The 21,907-nt window shown below is 46.8% G+C and overlaps 7 protein-coding genes across 7 annotated transcripts; 4 read left to right on the top strand and 3 right to left on the bottom strand.

Annotated features, from left to right (window-relative positions):
- Positions 1–5,705: 5,705 nt before the first annotated feature.
- On the top strand, positions 5,706–6,653 carry GGS25DRAFT_520384 (glycoside hydrolase family 61 protein; the record flags this gene model as incomplete). Its single annotated transcript, XM_049263876.1, has 3 exons — positions 5,706–5,771; positions 5,863–5,953; positions 6,067–6,653. The coding sequence occupies 3 exons, from the start codon at positions 5,706–5,708 to the stop codon at positions 6,651–6,653; spliced, it is 744 nt and encodes a 247-aa protein (XP_049117556.1).
- Positions 6,654–7,778: 1,125 nt separating this feature from the next.
- Positions 7,779–12,922, top strand: GGS25DRAFT_221120 (uncharacterized protein). The gene is made up of 3 exons (XM_049256963.1): positions 7,779–8,305; positions 8,374–10,866; positions 10,930–12,922. Exons 1-3 carry the CDS (start codon positions 7,985–7,987, stop codon positions 12,793–12,795), a joined length of 4,680 nt encoding a protein of 1,559 aa, XP_049117555.1. The 5' UTR covers positions 7,779–7,984; the 3' UTR covers positions 12,796–12,922.
- On the bottom strand, positions 12,923–13,557 carry GGS25DRAFT_221098 (uncharacterized protein). Its single transcript, XM_049256962.1, has one exon. The coding sequence runs from the start codon at positions 13,455–13,457 to the stop codon at positions 13,050–13,052; it is 408 nt and encodes a 135-aa protein (XP_049117554.1). The 5' UTR covers positions 13,458–13,557; the 3' UTR covers positions 12,923–13,049.
- Positions 13,558–13,949: 392 nt separating this feature from the next.
- Positions 13,950–16,570, top strand: GGS25DRAFT_485309 (thiolase-like protein). The gene is made up of 2 exons (XM_049260540.1): positions 13,950–14,741; positions 14,798–16,570. Exons 1-2 carry the CDS (start codon positions 14,611–14,613, stop codon positions 16,032–16,034), a joined length of 1,368 nt encoding a protein of 455 aa, XP_049117553.1. The 5' UTR covers positions 13,950–14,610; the 3' UTR covers positions 16,035–16,570.
- Positions 16,571–16,817: 247 nt separating this feature from the next.
- On the top strand, positions 16,818–17,999 carry GGS25DRAFT_513805 (asparaginase-domain-containing protein; the record flags this gene model as incomplete). Its single annotated transcript, XM_049262919.1, has 2 exons — positions 16,818–17,099; positions 17,208–17,999. 2 exons carry the CDS (start codon positions 16,818–16,820, stop codon positions 17,997–17,999), a joined length of 1,074 nt encoding a protein of 357 aa, XP_049117552.1.
- Positions 18,000–18,172: 173 nt separating this feature from the next.
- Positions 18,173–19,606, bottom strand: GGS25DRAFT_221047 (bacterial luciferase-like protein). The gene has a single exon (XM_049256961.1). It carries the CDS (start codon positions 19,465–19,467, stop codon positions 18,346–18,348), a length of 1,122 nt encoding a protein of 373 aa, XP_049117551.1. The 5' UTR covers positions 19,468–19,606; the 3' UTR covers positions 18,173–18,345.
- A 720-nt stretch (positions 19,607–20,326) lies between these two features.
- Positions 20,327–21,727, bottom strand: GGS25DRAFT_530680 (uncharacterized protein; the record flags this gene model as incomplete). The annotated part of the gene is made up of 1 exon (XM_049265407.1): positions 20,327–21,727. The coding sequence occupies one exon, from the start codon at positions 21,725–21,727 to the stop codon at positions 20,327–20,329; it is 1,401 nt and encodes a 466-aa protein (XP_049117550.1).
- Positions 21,728–21,907: the final 180 nt, after the last annotated feature.

The raw sequence follows: 21,907 nt of genomic DNA, 5'->3' as shown, positions 1-21,907 counted from the left end.
GCTACAATAATAATATTATTAGTAATATTGTTAATAATAATAATAACGATAGTAATAAATAAGATAAAAGTAATAAATAAATATGTAATAATAAAGGTAAGAATAATAATTATGGTTTAAGGGAGTTTAAAAATAATAATTTAATGTTTTATAAAATTCCATAAATAATTATCGTAAAGCCAAACGTAAATAACCTTAAAAACTTATTAAAAAATTTAATAGAAAAAGGAAAAAATAAAATTAAATTAAGAAATTAAGAAAGTAATAAATTTAATAAGCTTTATTATAAATAGCTCGGCTTTTTAGAAAAATAAACATACCTTTTATTCTTTTTCTTAAAATTAAAATTTATATCGAAAAAGTTAAAAATATTAATGTTCGTTTTAATAAAAGTATTATTTAAATTTAATAAATTATTAAAAAAGTTTTGTAAGTTATAATTATTAAAAAAGGAAAGTGTAATTACTTAATTATCTCTTAAATTATATTAAAAAATACGTTAAAATAATCGTAACTTAATAAACCAGAAAATTGCCTTTAATTATAATATAAGGATTTTAATGCTAAAAAACGACGCGTTTTCTAAAATTTATAATGCGATTTTCAAAATTTACAAAATTTGTAAAATTCTTACCGTTATTAAAGATATAAGCTTTATAAATTTATATTTAAAACGCTTAAATCTGGGGGATAAAGGGGTTTTTTAAAAGGATTCTTATCATATTAATGTTAAAAACCTTAAACGGTTAAATCGGGTAACGCTAAAAACTAACTTATTAACGTAAATAATTATTTATTTAATTTTAAACTAATTAACGCGCCATTTATTAGGGAATAATAATGCGTTTATACTTTAATTTTAAATAATATAATATTAAGAAAGTAAAGACGCTTAGAACTTTTATTTAATATAAAGTAGTAAGTTAATAACCTTAAAAAGTATGTAATTTATAATTTCTAAGTTTAATTAATACACTTATAATAAGTCCTTATTTTTAACGATAAAGGTTACGGCTTAACAAAGGTTTTAATAATTTAAGATCGTTATAAAAGAAAATAGTAATAATAAAATAAGTAATAATAATAATAAATTAAGAAACCCCTTTTCGGCATATAACCGGTAAAGCGAAATCTTAGTAAAAGAAAAGTAAGTGGGTAAGAAAAATAATAAAATAGGAAAAGGTTATAAGCTTTTTAAGGAATTTATTAACTTTTTTACGACGATTAAAGTTATCGGCAAGGTAAAAATAAATTTAAAAAAAATAAAATAAAGTTATTAAATATTAGTTTTAATATAAGTATCGTAAGATTAAATTAAAAAAACTTATATTAAAAAAATTAATTAAGATTTAAAAATCTTAATTATTTATTTATATATTTAATTACTTCTAATAAAAGGAACGTTTAAAGGCATATAATAAATGGCTTTATTAATTTCTTAAATATAATAAAAACCCGTTATATCGATACTTAATATAAATAAATTATTAATAAAATTTAACGTGGAAATATTAAAATTTAACACATTAAAACTAAAGAAATAATAATAAATAAATTAACTAAATTATTAATAAAGAAGAAATATAAGGCTTTTATTTAATTAATAAGTTTAAGAAAATGCAAATAAAAAAAATAAACTTACGGATATTACTTCAAAAAATTAAAAAAAAAAACGATTATTATTTTAAAAAAAAATAGAAAATTATACTTTAATTATTTGACTATATAACTTCAAAACCATTTACCGATAGTAAATGTGGCAATAGTTGTATAACTTTATGCTAATAAAAATATGTTACAAATGTTTTAGGCATTTTTAGCCATATGGCCCTTATAGCCATATATTGGCACTCCGCCATCCGTAATTTAAGAATAAAACAAACTTTCTTCCTTTCCTTTTTCTTCTTCTTGGTTGCAATTATACTGCAATAACAAATAACCTTGGAATGATTCCAATTTCACCAGCTTACGTAACAGGTATCTACCCCATACCGATGATGTCTGCACCGCCCGGGCGGTCTACTAAAAGATGACAGTCTGGTAGACGGCCAATAGGGTGACCGAGGATATGAATGCATTACGCAGGCACCCTACCTGGGCCGGCAGCAATCATCTTGCGTGGCTTACTTACCTAACCTAACTAACGTAGGTAGTACACATGAATGGCTTGATGGATTTTACTAGCATGGGCACCTACGTACGAGACGGTGAGTTACATAGGCCGCTGTCACGCAGGACGACGACCAACCTACCAGTGTCCAATATCCCGCAACCGAGCCAGTGTGAGGTCTGTCGAGGCCTTCACGAATCCTTTTGCTTAACCCACGTCGCGACGAGGCTTCTGACGTGGGCCTTGGCCACTCTATGTGCGAAAGGTCTCTCTGCGGCCTAGCTAAGGGGTAGCTAGAGCAAAGAGGGTTACATGTATAGAAAGCTTCCGCAGGCTCCGAGCAGATCTTAGGCAGGTTGGGGACTTGCCGCGCGATAACAATGCTGTTGTGCGTCTTCTAGGCTACGCCTCGTGGGCCTAACATATCGTACAGCCCTGTGTGAGGCCTCTCATGTCGAGAAAACATTATTGGGGAATCAGCCATCTGGCCAAAGACCAAGCGATATAACGTACATGACAGCCAGGGAGCTTGACGATATGACTAACAACGGCTAGGGCGTTAGGCTGGTGATAGGAAAGGGGAAAGCAGCCATATTAAGCGTACCAATTATGCGCAGTAGGAACACGATAGTGCAATTGGTCTTGCTGCCTGCCTAGTGTGCCTAATATCCAGGTACAATCAGCCGCCTCGGGCCGACAGTTTCGGTTTCGGTTCTGGGAAAGCAACCTAATGGCGATGGGAACATCCCGTAGACTTCCAGTCATGAGATATTTTCAATACGTTGTATCTACTCAGTTGGTAACCTTAGATACTGTGGTGTTGGTTGGAGTGTCTTTTAGGGGCACGCAGGCCGCGCCGTCCATCTGTACTGTTAGGTCGAGAGTCCCATGTCCTTACTCAGGGGTTACTTTCATGAAAGAAGTAGACCTACCATATTTCGCTCTGTTTCGGAAGTTAGCGTTGTTAGATTAAAGAGAGGCTGTAAGGAACGATGAAAATGATGAGTTGGTGCAGTGTGAATCATAAGGGGGTCACGTGACCTCACCCAGCTAACATATCAAGTTTCCACCTAAGGTACCTATTATACACACTCACCGAACTCAGGGTTTCCAACCATTTAGATTACCTAGATTTCACGGCCACGGCCACACAAGAGATGATTGGAATATGCAGGGCTAGGGAAGCTGTAAGGCCATAGCCTTATGTAGCGGCTTTTCCCATCCTTCCCCTGAAGCAAGCGCACGACTTGAGCTCGCGCCCCAACACAGGTCTAAAAAGCATGTTGTACGACATTATCGGTGAGTCTCGGCCAGCTCAGATCTTGGATACTTAAAATAGAACCCTGGAAGATACCAACGGTGGGTAAACGCCTTTCCCCAAAATATGCTGCCTGGTACTGGCCATGATCTCACATGAGGGGGGGAATATGAAGAAATGAAGTATCATAGTATTTCCACTCAACGTTGTACATCTATATATGATCTTTAGGAGGATGTACATAACATTTACAAAATATAAACCTTAGATAGTGTAAGGTGCCGTATGCTTATATGGACGTACGCAGCAACTTCGACTTTGTAATATCATGTAAGGAGATCGGTAGGACTTTGCCGGGCTACATATCATGACAAATGGCTTCGCACTAGGTAGTACAGCGTTAGTTATTGTTTGTCAATCTCAATATACACCTAAGGAGGCGCACTAAGAATAATAGAATATCACGGCCCGTGTCTGTCGGCATGAATTTCGCGGGATTAAGAATACCTTAATTTAGATGTTTATATTCTGAGGGCAATATAAATGTAGTAGCCAATCACTGCCTAATTTTCCAACAAGGCTTCATTAAACGCTAAGTTTAGGTCGTGAAAGGGGGTTTGGATGCAGGTAGGTATCCTCAAATCATGGGCATTGCTATCTTCCTGGAAAGGTTCGACATAAGTAACTCTGGTGATCACCCCTATCTAGTTTCAAAAGGAGGCCGTCTATACATATTACCTATCTAATATCTATGTATGACTTCGCGCGATCAAGCTCACCTCGTTTCTGCCTACTAGTAGGTAGGTACCTAGTAGTGACATAGGCATCATACGTCCAAAAATACAGGACTACGCATTTTCAATCAGATGCTTCCTGATAGATTGAAGATGGCAGTAGAAAAATGAAACCTATAGGCACCTAGGTAGTAGGCATGTATTGCAAGACCCCCTTTATAAGGCTATGTAGGAACCTACCATAGCGGGACCCCTTACTCGCAAGAATCATTCTAAACTTCATCCAATGAATCCATCCATCCAAATGATAGTAAATGAGAGAAATTATTCCAACTTGGAGAATTATTGCGAGATCAAAAAATGATTTCACTAGGTACGTAGGACCTAGGTAGACAATATATCCATTTACCTACCAATAGATATGACAGGATGGACCCGTTATACCTACCCTACCCAATTTATAGTACCGACTCGAATTTACCTGGTAGACTCGACCGACCACAGCTTCTCCAACCTGACCTAGGAATATCGTTTACCTAGGTACCTATCTATTTCGTAACCTTGAATGCGCCCTCTTTTTACTCAGAGATCGAGGTCTACCTACCTAGTAAGCTAGTATTGTACCTAGTTAAAAACTCAGAAAACAGTCAGGTTCAAAGTTGACCCCTGAGATCACGATGTCAACCAATGCCAGACTGAGGAGTGATATATTTATTATCTGCAGTTCCAAATGTAATCGGCCCTTCTTGCAGCAGTTGTGTGCGGTGAGAAGGTATTGAAATCTTAGAATGTTCTTGGCTCTATATATACGCACGATGAGCACCCCTTTACTTATGTGTTATGTAACAACCACCCAGGCCGACTGCCGTTTTCCATTCCCCATAGGACCACTACAACTCTCACGATACACGCACGACACCGTCATCCCTCATATCCATCCTGTCATATGGCCACGCAGACTCGCTTGGCATTCGGAGTGTAGGGTTATCGTCCCGGCTAACAGGTACCTAACCTACCTCCAACCCAGTGACAATCCTCATGCGCCCCGGATTCCCCAGACATGCCAGAACCCTCCCACAACAACCTTCCCCATACCCAGTTCTCTACTCCTGGGATTTCCCAGTTGCGGAACCCTTGCCATTTACAGCATCCGCATTTACTCTCAGCCAATCAGGCCGAGCCTCGATATGAAATTCTGGCTTTTACCGGCTATATTACCTTTACCCCAGAAAACCCACCGGAGCCCGCTACCTGCCTGCAGCCCGTCTAATATGTGTGTTTGACTACCTAGTAGCGATCAAGTCTGTTCCGAGAGCTTTTCCGTGCTGCGGGCTACTGAGGACTCTGCGTATCACGTATGTAGAAGTGGGAGGGCTGCTAGTATCGGCCGCCCCTGCCTCTACTCTATCCTGTTCGGCACATTGAGAGGTGTGAAAAGTGCATAGGTCATACCACATGCGATGGTATCTAGGTAGGTATATATATATGCGTGTGTATGCGTTCGCGCAGTGGTACTCTAGCAACATGAGTTTTTGACTTGCCACCTCGAGCCACTTTCAAAAACTCGTTACATTATATCAAGTCTGCAGGCCACCTAGACACGATGAAGTTCTCTTTGCTTGCGACCGCGGCATTTGCCTTGTCGGCCGAGGCCCACTGCATCTTCCAGGTAAGGCTCGCCGAGATACACACCTCATGAGGGCCAATAGCCTCCCCCCCCCTTTTTTTTTAATACCTTTTCTAACACACGGCCTACCTAGGAACTCTCCGTCAACGGGCAAAAGCAAGGCTCGCTAGTCGGTCTCCGGGCCCCGAGCGACAACAACCCCGTCTACGACGTGACCTCGCAGGGTAAGACTCAGCCTCATATTAAAAAGCCTCGATCCTTTTGTTGAAGCTGGCGCGAGTTGGCATATAGGTTAGGTACCTAGTAGCTTGCTAACACCAACCCCACCCACCGCTAGACATAATCTGCCAAAAGCAAGGCACGACCTCCTCCAAAGTGATCGACGTCCCCGCCGGCGCCAAACTCGGCGCCTACTTCGGGCACGTGATCGGCGGCGCGCAATTCGCCAACGACCCGGACAACCCGATCGCGAAGTCGCACAAGGGGCCCGTGACCGCGTGGCTCGCCAAAGTCGACAGCGCCGCCTCCGCGAGCAAGACTGGTCTGAAGTGGTTCAAAGTCTGGGAGGACACGTTCGACGCGGCGAGCAAACAGTGGGGGGTCGACCACATGATCGCGAACCAGGGGTGGGTCAACTTCGAGCTGCCGGCGTGCGTGGCGCCGGGGGAGTACCTGCTGCGCGTCGAGATCCTCGCCCTGCACAGCGCCAAGGCCGCCAACGGCGCGCAGTTCTACATGTCCTGCGCCCAGATCAAGGTCTCCGGCTCCGGAACCTTTACGCCGTCGCAGACGGTTAGCTTTCCCGGCGCGTACCAGAAGAGCGACCCGAGTATCGTGGTCAATATCTACGGCCTTACTGGTCAGCCTGACAACGGCGGCAAGGCGTATAGTGCGCCTGGTAATGTTCCGGTTATCCAGTGCTAGATGAGATAATCAGCATACCTAGATACCTAGATACCTAGACAATAGGCAGAGAAGGAGGTAAGAGAAGCCGGTAAACATTCAGTTGCTAGCTTCGGCGCTTCGATGGGGAGCATATACGGAAATGAAGTTGGTGTTTGCATTTGTATTGTATTCGCCCAACCTTAGCGCTGTATATATGATATATGGTATAGTCTCGCAAGTTTGCAATAAGCTGAACTTGCCCATATCACTGCCTACCTTATGTAACACGACTATAAATATCTCAATGCATAATTGCGGTTACTAGAAAAAAAATCCAGAATTCTTTCTATATTCGGCCGTTTGCAAGCTTAAGCTACGATGCTATTGGTCCCAATCATAATTGTGTTGGTACGCTGTACTACTTCGGTGGCTGAATATGAAGTCGCACAGCATATCCATTGAGGTTCAAGTAGCACTCAACTCGACGATGTGAAGGTGGCTAGTAGCTAACTACCAACAGTCAGCCAACCCGGTAAGATATGTAACTGGGTGGATTTTTTTTGGGAATCCATGCTGCCGCTTAGCCGCATTCCCGAGTTCAGGGATGAGTTACCAACAGCGTTTCATCGACAAATCCCCTTCTGACTTTGACTGTTTCCTTTTTCTTACCTTTTTAAACTACACTAATGCCACTTTGCGGGTAGGATCCTTTCAGGAACAGGAAAAGGAACAGGGACAGGCTTGCGGCGTGGCTGCCTGGCAAAGGAACAATTGTCTGCGAGAGATGATTGATGGGGATGGCAAGACTAAACCTCCTACTAGGTAGGATAGGTAGGCACCTACAATCGGAGACTCCACGAGGGAAGAATGCGCCATCGGGGCATTGATTCTGGATACCTAGGGCATAATATGTGTTGGACTTGTTAGGCGCCTTTCGTTGCCCCCCTGACTGACCCATACGCAAGTGGTACCGTGGGGTAGAATCCTCTGTTTAGGACCGACAGGGGGCCTTGCGCAAAACTGTGGTCCCTCATGCCAATCATCGTCACTATTCCTGTGTGGGCTATCTGACTAGTGGCTTGCGTACAACCGGATTCCATCGCTCGAATTGGACGAGCTGAGAGCTGAGCTGCATTTATGGGTATTCCGTGGTTCCCTAAAGAGCCGCTTGAAGGGCCAGATTTCTTTCCTTAAAGAGCACATAAAGGACGAGGTAGAGTTAAAAGAGAAGTGGAAAAAAAGTAGAGAAAATAGAAACTGGAGACAGAAGAAATATGACGCTTGGCCTTACGCCTTGCTTGAACCCTCACCATTGTATGAGATACACTTGATTAGTATATATACCTATCTATTAGGCATTACATGTGAAAATGGCGCCTCCAGCGCTGCAATCGTCGGCCAGTGTGTTGAGCACAAGCTCCACAGCCGAGAAGGCGGCGGATCTGTCCGAGCAAAGGGAAATCGACGCAATCTGGAAAGAAGTTAACAGCAAAGTCATCGAGCTGGCCGGTGGCGACCCCAGCAAAGTCGAGAAGGGCCTCGACATCAACACCGTGCTCAAGTACATCGACAACATACAAGAGTCCGACAAAAAGAAGTCGGAGAAGCTCGGCACCTTCAAACACATCGTAAGCAGGACATTACAATGCATCAACACCGTAGGCGGAATAGTCGCTGCCGGCGCCTCGGAGGTAAGTGTTCAACTCATCAAACGTTTTACTGTTTGTTATTCACGGCTCACTAAAAAACAAATTTACAGGTTTTCGCTCCGGCAGGTATGTGTTACAATGCGCTGACCTTTGTCATACAAGCCTGGCAGGGCTACGATGGGATGTTTGAGAACCTCTCCGAGCTGCTCGAGAAATGCACCGAGTTCCTCGAGCGCCTCGAGTCCTACGATGGACGGATGGACTCCAGGCTCAAGCGCGTGGCGGTCCAGAATCTCCGGCTATTCGTCGAGATATGTGACCGCACGATTCGACTGCGCAAGAAGCACACCAGGTTCCTCGCCTTCACGAAGCAGCTGTTCCTGAACGACAATGGCATCCAGGACCTTCTCGGCATGATGGAACGGCTCAATGCCAAAGAGTCGCTTCTGGTAAACGCCCAAACGTATAAGCTAGTGAGTGATAGCGCCGGAGATATCAAATTGATACTTGACAGCCAGAGAGAGTCGAAGAAAGAAGACGAAGCGAAGAAGTGGCGCAGGACCATTGCCAAAGCGTTGGGTTTCCCCGGCACGACTCTTGACGGAGACGGGGAGCCCATTCCAACTTGGCAAAAAGCTTTCGATGCTCGCAAGAACACGTTAGTTGATGAGACTGGCAAGTGGATTCTAGAAAACAAAGTCTTCTTAGAATGGACGAAGTCGACCTCCCCGATGAAACCTGTCGTGGTATTGGGAGGCAAAAACGGCTCAGGCAAGACATCTATGCTAGCCAACACCTTAAGACACCTCAGGAAGATGAGTCGAGCTGGCCCAACTTCACGTGCTGTTACGGCCTATTTCTTCATGGAGGGCGAAAAAAGGAAGCCTGACGGCGAAGATGCCAACACCACGCTGGAATTGGTTACGCGGACGCTGCTCTGGCAGATAGCGACCTCGTATGAAGCGATGACCAAGGCGGTCTTCCAAATCGTTGAGCGAACACCGTACTTCGACGGATCTCTTGATCTCTGGCAGCAACTATTCATAAATAACAAGGAGCGCCTGAACCTGGATACTACCTTCTTCCTATTCATTGATGGCCTGGATATGGATATTGTGCAGCTGGTTCAGAAGTTAACTTCAGTTCATGACAACAAGAAAGCTCGCATTCTTTTGAGCGCCCGGCCGCAGATGGTCTCAGATTGGCTCGATCAAGAAGACGGAGTTTTGTACGACACTATTCCGATTTCTGATTACAATGGCGATGACATTGACAAATACATCACGTACCGGATGGATAATATGCCGATTCTCAAAGATCCTCAGCGCACAGGAATTTCCGAATGGAGAAAAAGGATCTTGGAAACGCTGCGGGTCAAGTGTGCCGGCGATTACTTCAAGCTAAACACCAGTCTCAATGCCCTAGCCAAGGTCGATCTCGTGGACGATATCAACGAAGTGCTTGCAGATGCGGATAAGACTCGGACAGACCAGATCGATGCCGAAATTCGGCGGCTCAACAATGTGCGTACTCTCAAGGAAATCCGAGAGATAAATGAGATTATTATCTGGATTGAGACCGGTAGACGCTGGCTCTCTATCGAGATGATGGAGGCCATTTTATCCGTGAAGCATTGGGGCAACCCCGTCGCCCCTGTTCCAACCCAGGATGTCGCACTCCCAAGGCGTAAGACTGGCTCTCCCCGTCTCGGGAGTTCCCCCCCGAAAGAGACACCACCGGCGTCTCTAACTATATCATTGCTGCCCTTTACTCAAAAGCTAGCGGATAAGTACCCTATTTTCACCGTGACAGATTCGGGGGCCGTGGACTGGCGATCCCCGGAAATTATAGATCGAATTCCCTCCAAGGGCTTCGATCAGGAGGCTATGTTCAACGCTGCCCTCTCTGGCCCACAGATTATCCAGGAGTCCGAGATCTCCATCGTTCGTCATTTTCTTAACAATGTGTGCCCGCCTGAGCTATTCCAACGATTCGAATTCGAGCAATTCTTTGACGCGAAGCTTGGCGCCAGACAGAAGGAGTACATTAGCCTTGACCCCGACAACGCAAGCATCAAGATAGTGCGGACCTGTCTGGTCATTCTCACCGAAGTCGAGCTCAGAAACAATGAGAATCTACGCTATTATGCCATGTACTGGCTCCTGGATCACCTGCAGGAAGTCGACCTCTCGGCTGCCGGCAGAGACTTGAAGGCCCAAGTTGGCCCGCTTCTTATCAAGCTATTTACGGAGGAGTGCGGGATCGACTCCATGTTCTGGCCATTCGACATGAACGTTAGCTTAAAAACTTGGGATCAAGGCGAGTACACTTACTTGCACGCAACTAGGATTGATTGGCTCTACTCTACCGCGGGCGTCAAAGAGATATCCAGGTGGTTTCATGACTCCTCAGTTACCAAGTATATAACTAGCGAGCCAGGCGCCTCTATTGTCGCAGCTGCGAAATCATCGTCGGCAAATCTACACGAAGTAGTGTTTTCATTCGCAGCGAGAGTTATGGCCGATCATCTATTCCGCCGTGTAGAATTCACCCCTCGCCACTTTTGGTGCGCATGCTGGTTTATTCGGGGATACTTAGCACGGGTGAGTTTTAGATCTGTTATAGCTGCTTTATGATAGTGAGGTTTTACTGACGAATTCATCTAGCTCGACCCAGAAAAGTCGGCCCAAATGACAAATGACCCAGATCCGTATTACGTCGAAGGGACACCTGAGCAGGAGCAATTTGAAAATAGGAAATTCAAATTGGAGGAGATACGGGAGATCGAGGCGTGGGCAGCAGAGGTGCTTAAAAAGGCCGATGATTCGCCAATCCAGACTTCGAGTTGGGAAATCCATGGAGCGCTTATCACATTTCAGCTGTGTGCTTCTGAGGAGGGCGCGCTTGATATTTATCAAGGACGTGCACGGAAGGCGATTGAGCTTAACCCGAAGAACTGGCATGCTTGCCATTTCATTGCTAAGCAATCGAACACTAGGAACGAGGAGTCTGTCGAGCTTCTCTCCCGAGCTAAGCAGGCCGTCGACGAGCTGCGGCACGGCAATAAAGCGTGGATGAAAGACCACGCGAACACGTCATTGCTTGCACGTATCACGCTGGACTTGGGTGACCGTCTATGGGATCTCGGCCAGGACTATCAACTAGCAGCTCGTACCCACCGGGAGAGTCTGAAATACGACTATGTCCACTTTGTGAATTACACTGATGTCCTTAATCGGTACCAAAAACGCGAGGCCTGGGCCGAGTTTATCGCATTCATCGAGACGTTGAACGACACCAGCGAGACGTGGGTGGCTTATTTCGATGAGCTGGTCAACCAGTTCGTCGTCAATATTATAACTGTCCGCGGTTCCGACATGTTCGCTCAAGCTGCGATTGCGACTAATCGCTGGGACGTGATCGAGGCCTTTTTCACACTTGCTATCAACATCGGGATCCAGAAAGAGACCCACGATCTAATCTTTCTCCTACGAGACAACTTCGCAAAGACTCTGGCGTATAGTAATAGCGAAGAATTTGAGGACAGGGTTATCGCTATCCAGGAGACAGCGCTTGAACATGTTAAACTTCATCGTACTGATAGCCTGTCCCGTCCTATGATAGACGCCATGGCGAACTCTCTTGCCCAGACCTATCTCGACAAAGCATTCCAACCAAATGTATCCCTTGAAAAAGTCGACCAGTACGGAACTCTCATCGCGAATCTACTACCGGATATTGGTGACTTGGATATTAGTATGAACAACGGTGCAATATGTTCCCTTATACGCTATCACCACAAACGTCAGAGTAACTCGGACCTAGCGAAAGAGTGTGTACAGATAATAGTACGAACGGGACTAGAGCTCCTCTCTGATGCAGACGAAGAAAACGATAATTTTGCCTATCTGCTACTCGCTAGGCTATTGACGGTAGTCGGCGATGTGAAGAACACGCGAATTACCTGGACCCTCCGTAACATGGCGCAGTATGTTGCGCAACTAAAATGGCAGAATTGGATGACCGCTGGCCAGATCTCCGCCAATGGAGAGACTAGCGCAAACGGAAACACGAACGGTTCTATCAACGGGGCTGTAGACGATAGCAAAGCGAAGCCCATATCTCGATCCACAACGACTGATACAACCTCCAGTAGCGACGAGCCCGTAAAGCCGGACCCGATGGTCATCTGTGACGGCTGCGACAAGGAATGGACGTTCACAGACGTGCCTCTATACACGTGCTCTGACTGCCTCGGCCAAGTGCAGCTCTGCAAGGAGTGCTATGGGCTCCTAACGCGGGGCGAGCTAAAGAAGACAGGGCTCGCGTGCAAGCAGGCACATGAAAAGGCCTTCATAGAGGTGCCTAGCTGGGACCCAAGCTTGACGGAGGGCATGCCAAGAGCGTACGTGCCCCTGCCGGACAGCAAGGAAAAGACGGGGAGATGGATATCGTTGGATCAGTGGAAGGGGGAATTGAGGAAGCTGTATCTTGATGGGGAAGCTGGAGGAGCAGTAGCCCAAACATCGTGATCTTGGACTCTGGCGAGGAGAACAGGCAAGGTACCTTGCCTACTAGGTAAGCTGGTACTAGGTACCTAGGTACACATTATGGATAGAACTTGAAGTACATAAACTAAGAAACTTCAGATGTCGCCGTGTAGACTATGAAATACATCCCCTATTTTGATCATGCTGCGTTACACCTCGGGAGCTTGCTTCGTGAACATTGAAAACTCTCAAATGATGATATTGCCACTTTGCAATAATTCAATGGTGCCCAATGGTCAAATTGCTTCCGGTAACATTTCAGGAGATGCGACGGTCCATGAGAACAGCATCAAGCAGACTAGATGCACAGCCAAATGGAATGAAGGGCCACCCAAAGGAGGTTTCCCCTTGATCGGCGCGTCCATATTGTAGCGAATACGAGCATAGGCTCTATAGCAGGGCCAGATGTGGTATGAACCCAGGGCGGCGGCGAACAGACGGGTCCTGTTAGTGAAGCCAGGCTCGATCAGAATTCCAAGGCAAACTAAATTCGTCGACAGCAATAAGCCACCATACTGTCGTAAGATGAGCTTTGCTGCCTCGTTGCATCCGGGGAGCTGCTTATCCGGATTGAGGATGAATGAGAAAGCTGCAGCTGTCTCGATGAGGGCATGTATGGCAAACGGTAACTTGATTAAGGTCATTGTGCCCGAAACAATTGTCAAAGTTACTACTACTAGTATGTATGTAGTATTTCCAGAAAGAATTCAAAGTTAGGACCAGGTAGTTACATGTAGTTACGCTAAGGCAAAGAAATCAGACGAAATCCCACCAAAGTTTAATAAGTTAGATTGGAAGAATACACGTACAGAATATGCAGATAAGCACATGTCAAACAGTCAGCCCTTGCATAAACCCATGTAGCGTACCAAGTACTACCAACCTAACCATTTGCGCTAAAACCTTCCTATGATTTCGGATTGAAGCTATGCCGGGTTCTACTACGTAGTAGAGTAGCTGTAGTAATGAATCATGAGTTTACATTGGTGGGATTTAAAACAAAGTTGGTAGACGTAGGGCTGTGCAAAACAGCCCTGGGGGGCTTAACACTTCACTATTAGTAGGTAATATCTACACGATTGACAGAAGTTAAACGTTAGAACTAACTTGAAATCTACGGGCTAAAGCTGTACATACTTAAATAACGATTGAATTAATTGGATGACTTTGAACACTACCTAGTACCTAGTACTAACCTTAGGTAGGTACTACATAAGGTACATGATATGGGTACCTATTATATGACCTTCCGAGGTTCAAAATCTGGAACCTGCACCACAAACCTGCATGTGGCCAAGTAGCTAACCATACATACATCTATCCATTGGATGAATTGCAAGTATTGTATACATGTAGTTATAAGTACTCATTACTATCAACTGTTAGGTATTTTAGTTGTGTCATGATCGTTTCAAACTCTCGGGCGTCATACCTTGATCTCTTAACCAGGAACCCTGATCAACGAGCTGATTACCTCCATTATCATAGGCTTCTTATGTAACACTGGACCCACGAAACACCAACCGCCTTCCTTAACTTGGAGATTGTCGGTGCAAGGTGCCGGGAACGTTTGGCGTCCTCTCTCTTTCTCAACATTTTACCTTTTACTTTTTTTTATGTACAGCGCGGTACGGTGACGTTGTTGATTAATTCTTCTCTTTGCATTTTGCATTTTGCACTTACACAATAATACCAAGTCTTACCAAACAAGGTTATACATCGAAACCTTTAAGCTTCTAATCAAATCCCTTAACCTCCAGTCGACCTACACACCTACTTGAGTAGGTATCAAATACGATGGCATCTCAAGACTCATTTGGGGAGCTAGGCCTCTCTATTGTCGGCTTAGGAGCACAGTATCCTCCAAATTCTCTAAAGCCAGATGAAGTAAATAAGCTGGCCACCAAATATTATCCCGACTCCCCTGCGTAGGTATCCATCTCCTGGAAAGGTATGAGTATCACGTTGCTGATATATCTTGTAGTATGCAAAAGGTGCTTTCAATAAACAAGTTCACTGGTATCGACACTCGTTCATCTATTGGCACTTCAGATCATCCCGTGGTGAATCTGCCAGATGCGCCTTCAATAGCGGATCTTCACAAAGTCTTTATATCTGATGGCGTTCCGCTTGCTGTCGAGGCTTCTAGGAAAGCAATTGCAGAAGCCGGCATTGATCTATCTCAGATCACTCACATAGTTTCCACGACATGCACCGATAGCGCTAACCCCGGATTTGATCATTATGTTGCAAAGGGGTTAGGTATCACGCAGCAAGTAGAAAAGGTTTTGTTGCATGGGGTCGGCTGTGCAGGTGGATTAGCGACGCTACGCACAGCGGCCAATTTAGCACTCGGTCACTCCATGAGGCGGAAACCCGCAAGGGTCTTATGTGTTACCCTCGAAGTGAGCACAACGATGGTCCGCAGCGAGCTAAACAGCATCAATGAGCTACAAGAAACCCGTATCGGGGCTTGCTTGTTTTCAGATTGTGCTTCCGCCTTGGTCCTCAGCAACGGGATTGGAGAGCCAACAGCTGAGCCAGTTTATGAATTGCTTGGGTGGGAGCACAAGATCATTCCCGACACCGAAGGCGATCTTGGCTTCGACGTGGATCCGGTCGGTTGGAAGGTGGTGCTCTCGCCAAGAGTACCGAAGCTAGCAACTGAAATATTGAGGCCAAGTTTTGTTGAGCTGCTCGAAGGTGTTTCGAGAGTGCCGGTTGAATGTCGAGAGGCGCATCACTTTGATTGGGCAATGCACCCCGGTGGCTTGACCATTTTGACGGGCGCCGAAAAAGCGTTGAGCATTTCTTCAGAGCATATGCGTGCTAGTTACGACCGATATATGAATCACGGAAACTCGAGTTCGGCGACGATTTTCAGTGTCATGGATCGCTTACGAAGGAAAGAAATGGACGCAATAGCTCCTGGTGGCCGACCCCGGGAATACGTTGTCGGATGCGCGTTTGGGCCTGGAATCGCTATTGAGATGTGCATTTTGAAACGCAACATGGGACATCGTGGAATTCAAACACCCCCTGAGACCGATAGCGAAGCTAGCAGAAGCGATATTGATGAGGAGGTGGATTGGGCCAGCGTCGAGTCTCGAGAATCGATCCCCGGCACGCCTGGGTCAGCAAATCCCCAAAATGAAGGCAAACTAGCCATCGTCAATGACTTGTTCATTAGCGAAGCGCTTGCTAATGTTGAATTGGACTAAGCGGGAATAAGAAATTTACACCATATCTATATCTTTGAAAAAATATACCCAAGTCGCATTCTGATTGTTGGATAGAGATGAGGTTCTCATTGCTTACCTATTGCTTACCTATTATAAAATAGTGCTTACACTGGTTACACTGGCGACGTAATAATTATTTTCCCGAGACCATTCCAGGTTTTCAATTAATGAAGCTCAATAGGCTCGATCGATAGCGGTCTCGGACACTAAACCCAAACCAACCTCGGAAGAGAAAGCAATTCAATGGGATGACCGTCAACAATCATTGAACAATGAGGTAAATTATGTTTATTGGTACCTCGGTTAATTAAAGCAGATGAAATCCGAATCTACTCATAAGATATTCAAATTTTATTCTGATTCTTGTAGGGCTGTGTCATACATAACACAATTGTATAACAGTAGGTTAGGTACTACTAGTAGTACTGCGTATAACAGAGTCAAGATAAAGAGGTCTCATCAAGGCTTTTAAATTGGTTGCGGGGCAAGAAACTCGGGGGCTTTTTATTTACAGCTGCCCAGGAAAGTTAGCGAGTAGTACTCTTTACCAACAAATGATAACGAATTGGTGAAAGCTTGGCTATTTGCAACATTGATATCAACTTCAGTATACATATTAGTAATTAGTTATCTACCTACCTATTAGGTACTAGGTATGCTAAACGGTATGCTCCAATGTCAATAACCTCCGGTCCTAAGGGGACTGCGTCACTCGCAAAGCCTCGATATCTTCTCCCCTTAGTCTTCTTTGCCATTGTTACTATGGCGTATCTGCGTGGCTTCACATTGACGTATCCCTTGCTCTGGCTGACAACATCAACTATCACAAGATGCGCAGCTGATACCGGTAATTCACCGGGTTTGCCGATGGTCATAAACACATGGGGCGGTCCCTTTACTGCAGCGACAGACGCAGCATACCTAGCTCTGCTAGAGTCCGAGACATCGGCGCTCGATGCTGTTGAGATCGGCTGTTCTACGTGTGAAGCCAATCAATGCGATGGTAGCGTCGGATACGGAGGCTCTCCCGACGAAAACTGTGAGGTGAGACACCAACACCAATATCCCCACCCCCCTTTTCTCCTCCAAGCCCCATTTTATCGCAAGCCACCTACCAAGTACCTACCTAAGTTCTAATAATAAACCAAACAGACAACTCTCGACGCCATGATCATGGACGGGACCACCATGAAATCCGGTGCCGTCGCCGCTCTCCGGCGCATCAAAGACGCCATCTCGGTGGCGCGCGCCGTGCTAGAGCACACGACGCACACCCTACTCGCGGGCGACTTCGCGACGGACTTCGCCATCGCCAACGGCTTCGTCGCGCAAAACCTGACCACCGAAGCCTCAGCCGCGTCGTGCGCGCAGTGGAAGGCCGGCGGGTGTCAGCCGAACTACCGCATCAACGTCACGCCTGACCCTGCTCAGTCTTGCGGCCCTTACGCGCCGACGAGCTTAAACTCGAGCTCGAGCTCCGCAGCAGCAGCTTACCAGTCGCGGGGCAGCCCAGAAGGCCACGACACCATCTCCATGATCGCCCTGCACTCCTCCGGCGTCATGGCAGCCGGCACCTCGACCAACGGCGCCGGGCGCAAGGTTCCCGGGCGCGTGGGCGACGGCCCCATCACGGGCAGCGGATCCTACGTCGACGGCGACGTCGGCGGGTGCGGCGCCACCGGTGATGGAGACATCATGATGCGCTTCCTCCCCTGCTACCAGGCGGTCGAGAACCTGCGGCTTGGCATGAGTCCCCAAAGTGCGGCCGAGGACGCGGTGCGCCGGATGCTGAGGAAGTACCCCGATGTGCAGAGCGGGATTGTGGTGGTGGATAATGAGGGAGCGCATGGTGGCGCGGGGAGTGGCTGGACGTTCACGTATGCGTATCGGGGTGGGGGGATGGGGGAGACGGTTGTGGTGAGTGTGCCGCCGATCGCGGGTTAGATGGCATCTGTTGGTAGGTACTGAAAACGGGCCGCAGCAGTGTTAGAGGTATGTTTGCAACCAGGGGGCCTACGGCTTAATAAACATTGTAATCACATCTGGCAACAATTTTAAGACCATACAAACGTATTCAATCGTTTCTTTTATTCTTGTGCCCGTGGAGGGATATTTTTGGGAGAGATCTGTACGGCTTTCACCCCTATTCGATAGTATTGTGTCCCCCTCCTATTCGCTCATTGCTTGAATTTTCCAACTCGCTATTGTAAACCACAAACCATCACAATCATGCGCTAATGCTCAGTAAAGCCACATCCGATCATCAATCCCAACATGAGAACGGATGATACTAATGAGTCCCATTGGTTCCATTGGTCCCATTAGTCTTCCCTTCCCTCTCCTTCAGAACCCCCCGCACCTTGGGTAGGATATAACGCCCGTAGTCGATGGCATCGTTCAAGTTATCATACCCACGGATCGAGATCAGCTCGGCCCCGAGATCAACGTAGTCCAGCAGCGAATCGACGATGGTCTGGTGGGAGCCGACCAGCGCCGTGGACGCGCCGCGCGCGCCCGTAGCCGTGACAGTGGGGTACCACAGCGCGCGGTCCTGGACCTCGCCGCGCTTGGCGATCTCCAGCAGGCGCTGGGAGCCGACGTTCTGCGGGGGCGGGGCGCCGGCGGGGACGCGGCTCTTGCCCTCGGCGCGGTTCTCCTTCAGCAGGTCGAGGTAGCGGTGGGCCTTGGCCCAGGCGAGGTCGTCGGTCTCGGCGACGATGGGGCGGAAGGTGACCCAGATGCGGGGCCTGTCCTGGCGGCCGGCCTTCTCGGCCTCGGCGTAGATGCGGTCGATCTGCTCCTTGGTCTCCTTCAAGGGCTCGCCCCAGAGCCCGAAGATGTCGGCGAGGCTGCCGCCGACCCGGTACGCCTCGGCGGAGGACCCGCCCACCGACACCGGTATGTGCGTCCCGTTCACGGGCCGCACCAGGTTCCGGAACTGCTTGAACTGGTAGTACTTGCCGTCCCAGTCGAAGGGCTCGGGCGAGGCCCAGGCGCGCTTCAGGATCCGGATGTACTCCTCCAGCCGCGCGTACCGCTCCTCCTTGTTGAGGAAGTCGCCCTCCCGCGCCTGCTCGACGTCGCTGCCGCCCGCGATGAAGTGCACGACGGCGCGCCCGCGGCTGAGCTGGTCCAGCGTCGCGAGCGCCTTGGCGGCCACGGTGGGGTACAGCGTGTTGGGGCGCAGGGCGATGATGATCTTGAGGTTCTGGGTCGCGGCGGCGATGGTGGCGCCGATGGTGAACGGGTCGTAGGACGAGGAGTCGTACGGCACGAGCGTGTAGTTGAAGTCATAATCGTCCAGGTTCCGGGCATACCGCTTCAGGAAGTCCGGGTCGATGGAGGCGTTGGGGATCGGGTCGATCTCCGTGGAGGGGTTGGGAAACGTGAGGCTGATGAATTCTGTAGGCATCTTCTTGGCAGGGGCGGCTTACCTCGAGGTAAAGCACGTTCGAGGACTATTAAGGGGGGGGTGGGTTATGAGATCAGAGGTCTGCTTCTTTCGGGGGACAGTTCATGCGGTGGTGCTTTATACGGGGTGTGGTAGGTAGTATGACGACGCTGATGGCGACAGCTGCCCGCGAATCACGCAATACTCACTGGGCCGGTTCCGGCCGGGACTTCTCCTCACTTCATCCCCGACTTCATAGTAAATTGGTGTAACTATCTTCCCGTTGCCTGGTATTGATTTATAAGCTGATTGCCAGATTGACGTAAATTAACGTAGTTTGGTTAGTGATACATATCTTAAGGGGGGCTTTATAAGGACATCTACCTACGCAATGAGCAAACTAACGAAATACTTAGCCTACAAAACGACAGCGATATCGTCTGAGTATCATTCGATAGGTGCCTACATACCGAGTAACTACTCTATCTATTTTATTCCTTCCAAGGTTAACCATTACTACATGATAAATACCAAGGTAGTTTACCTAATTGTCGTTACTTTAGAAACGTAACGGGCAAGAAATAATAGGAGACACCTAAGGCTAACTCCCATTAGTTTACGTAGTACCAGCAATCCTTTTTTTTCTTTCTTTTTGTTTTATTTTTGAGAATATAGAAAATGAATGTGCATTTGTATGTAGGTACCTGTTTACCTATACGAGAAGCTACCTGGTAAACAAAATCAACAAAATCAACAAAATCAACAAAACATAGATATTTATGAGATTCCTTCTTCCAAGCCAGCATTGCCCAAAAGTACTATCAACCCTTCCTCTCCTCCAAGTTTCCTCTTCTTAGCTGCTCCGATATTTGATCGTGGTTCAAACCGCAGGATATCCGCCCCCCGTCCCGAACATAGGAGTTATGGGAGTCACGGGACTCCAGGCCATTCCTTGATTTCCTTGATAAGGGAACGAGGCTGCATTTTCTGGCTGCGCAGTAAAAGTGTTGAACGTCCCACTCATTGGATGGTTCATGGACGGGCCCATATTGTCTGGCTGCGCAGTAAAAGTACCGAACATTCCAGTCATTGGATAGTTCATGGACGGGCTCATATTCTCTGGCTGCGCAGTAAAAGTGCCGAACATTCCAGTCATTGGATAGTTCATGGACGGGCCTGCATTCTGTGGCTCAGCGGTAGAATGGTTGAATATCCCAGCCCTTTCTTGGTCCGTGGTGTTGGTCTCTTTTTGGGTTGGGATTTTCGCTATAAGCTCTAGCAGTTTTATAGCATTTGTAAAAGTTGCATCCTTTGGGTGCAAGGTCAACCCCCTGAGCTTATTTATAGCGACTCTGATAGTCTCAGCCGCTTGTCCGTCTGAGCGCGAGGCTACATTATGTAGCAGCTCTATGGCGGCGTTAACAGCCCCATATTTCTCCTGGGGACCTGAAAGAAGCTGTTCAACCTTAGCTTCACATGTAAGGGGTTGATAGTCATCCGAAAACGACATCATGCAGAGCCAAAACAGACCAAGGTCTGCAGTGAACTCTTTTTTTTCATACGGAGACATTGGGATGGGCATGATCTCCACGTCCATCGTATTCGCTTTTTCGGACTTTATGAAGTGGCATACGACCAATTGTGCTTCTGTTTGAATGTACCCATACGTAATGTCTACAGCAGCACACACGTGTGCAAGCTGCGCAAGAATATGTACACAGTTTTGTTGCAATTTCCTCCTCTGCGAATTTGGACTTAGAAGTTGATTTGCCTGGAATCTCCTATTCGGCCTCCCAATGCCAGCCACCAGGGCCCGCCGCGAGCCATCGGAGTCAAGCGCAATGATGTGATCCAGTAGGGAATCTTCCACACCTGGGATGTTGAATACGGTCGTATGATAACCATCTTGCCATGTGTTCCAAAGTCTTTTCCCTGCTGAGCCTTTGTGATGGCTTATGACAGTAGTGAGAGCTTGTTCCATCAACGCAGCATTCTGGGCTATAAGAGGCTGATTATAAAAATAGGCTGTGTCAGGACTGTTGTCATCATCGTCTTGTTGATTCGTAATGTGACTTTCTTTCTGATGGGGTATTTCGTAGTCGAGGATGAGGGAGAGGTCGCTATTCTTAAGATAGTCCATGTTGAAAGCGTTCCACAGGCGGACATCATTGATAGTTGGAAAATTCTCATCATATGAATCGTAGCTAGGACGTCTTACATAATTTTCAAAAACCGGCTTCTGTTGGGTGAGTAAGTCTCGTAGTGTCTTGTTTGAATTCATTGTGGCTATGATTGGCGTGAAAAGACCTGAGGGGCCTGGAATGATGATTCAAATTCAAGTAATAATTCTCTTTGGTCTCAAGGCCCTTGGTTTTCTCCTTGTTGAAGAGGGAAAACGTTATCGTATTTATGCTAAATCTACCTAATGTAGGTATCTTATGTATAGGTAGGTATGTACTGG

This window comes from Hypoxylon fragiforme (genome assembly GCF_022984875.1).
Source record: "Hypoxylon fragiforme strain CBS 206.31 chromosome Unknown GGS25scaffold_4, whole genome shotgun sequence".
Lineage (NCBI taxonomy): Eukaryota > Fungi > Ascomycota > Sordariomycetes > Xylariales > Hypoxylaceae > Hypoxylon > Hypoxylon fragiforme.
This window is presented reverse-complemented; position numbering and strand designations above follow the sequence as displayed.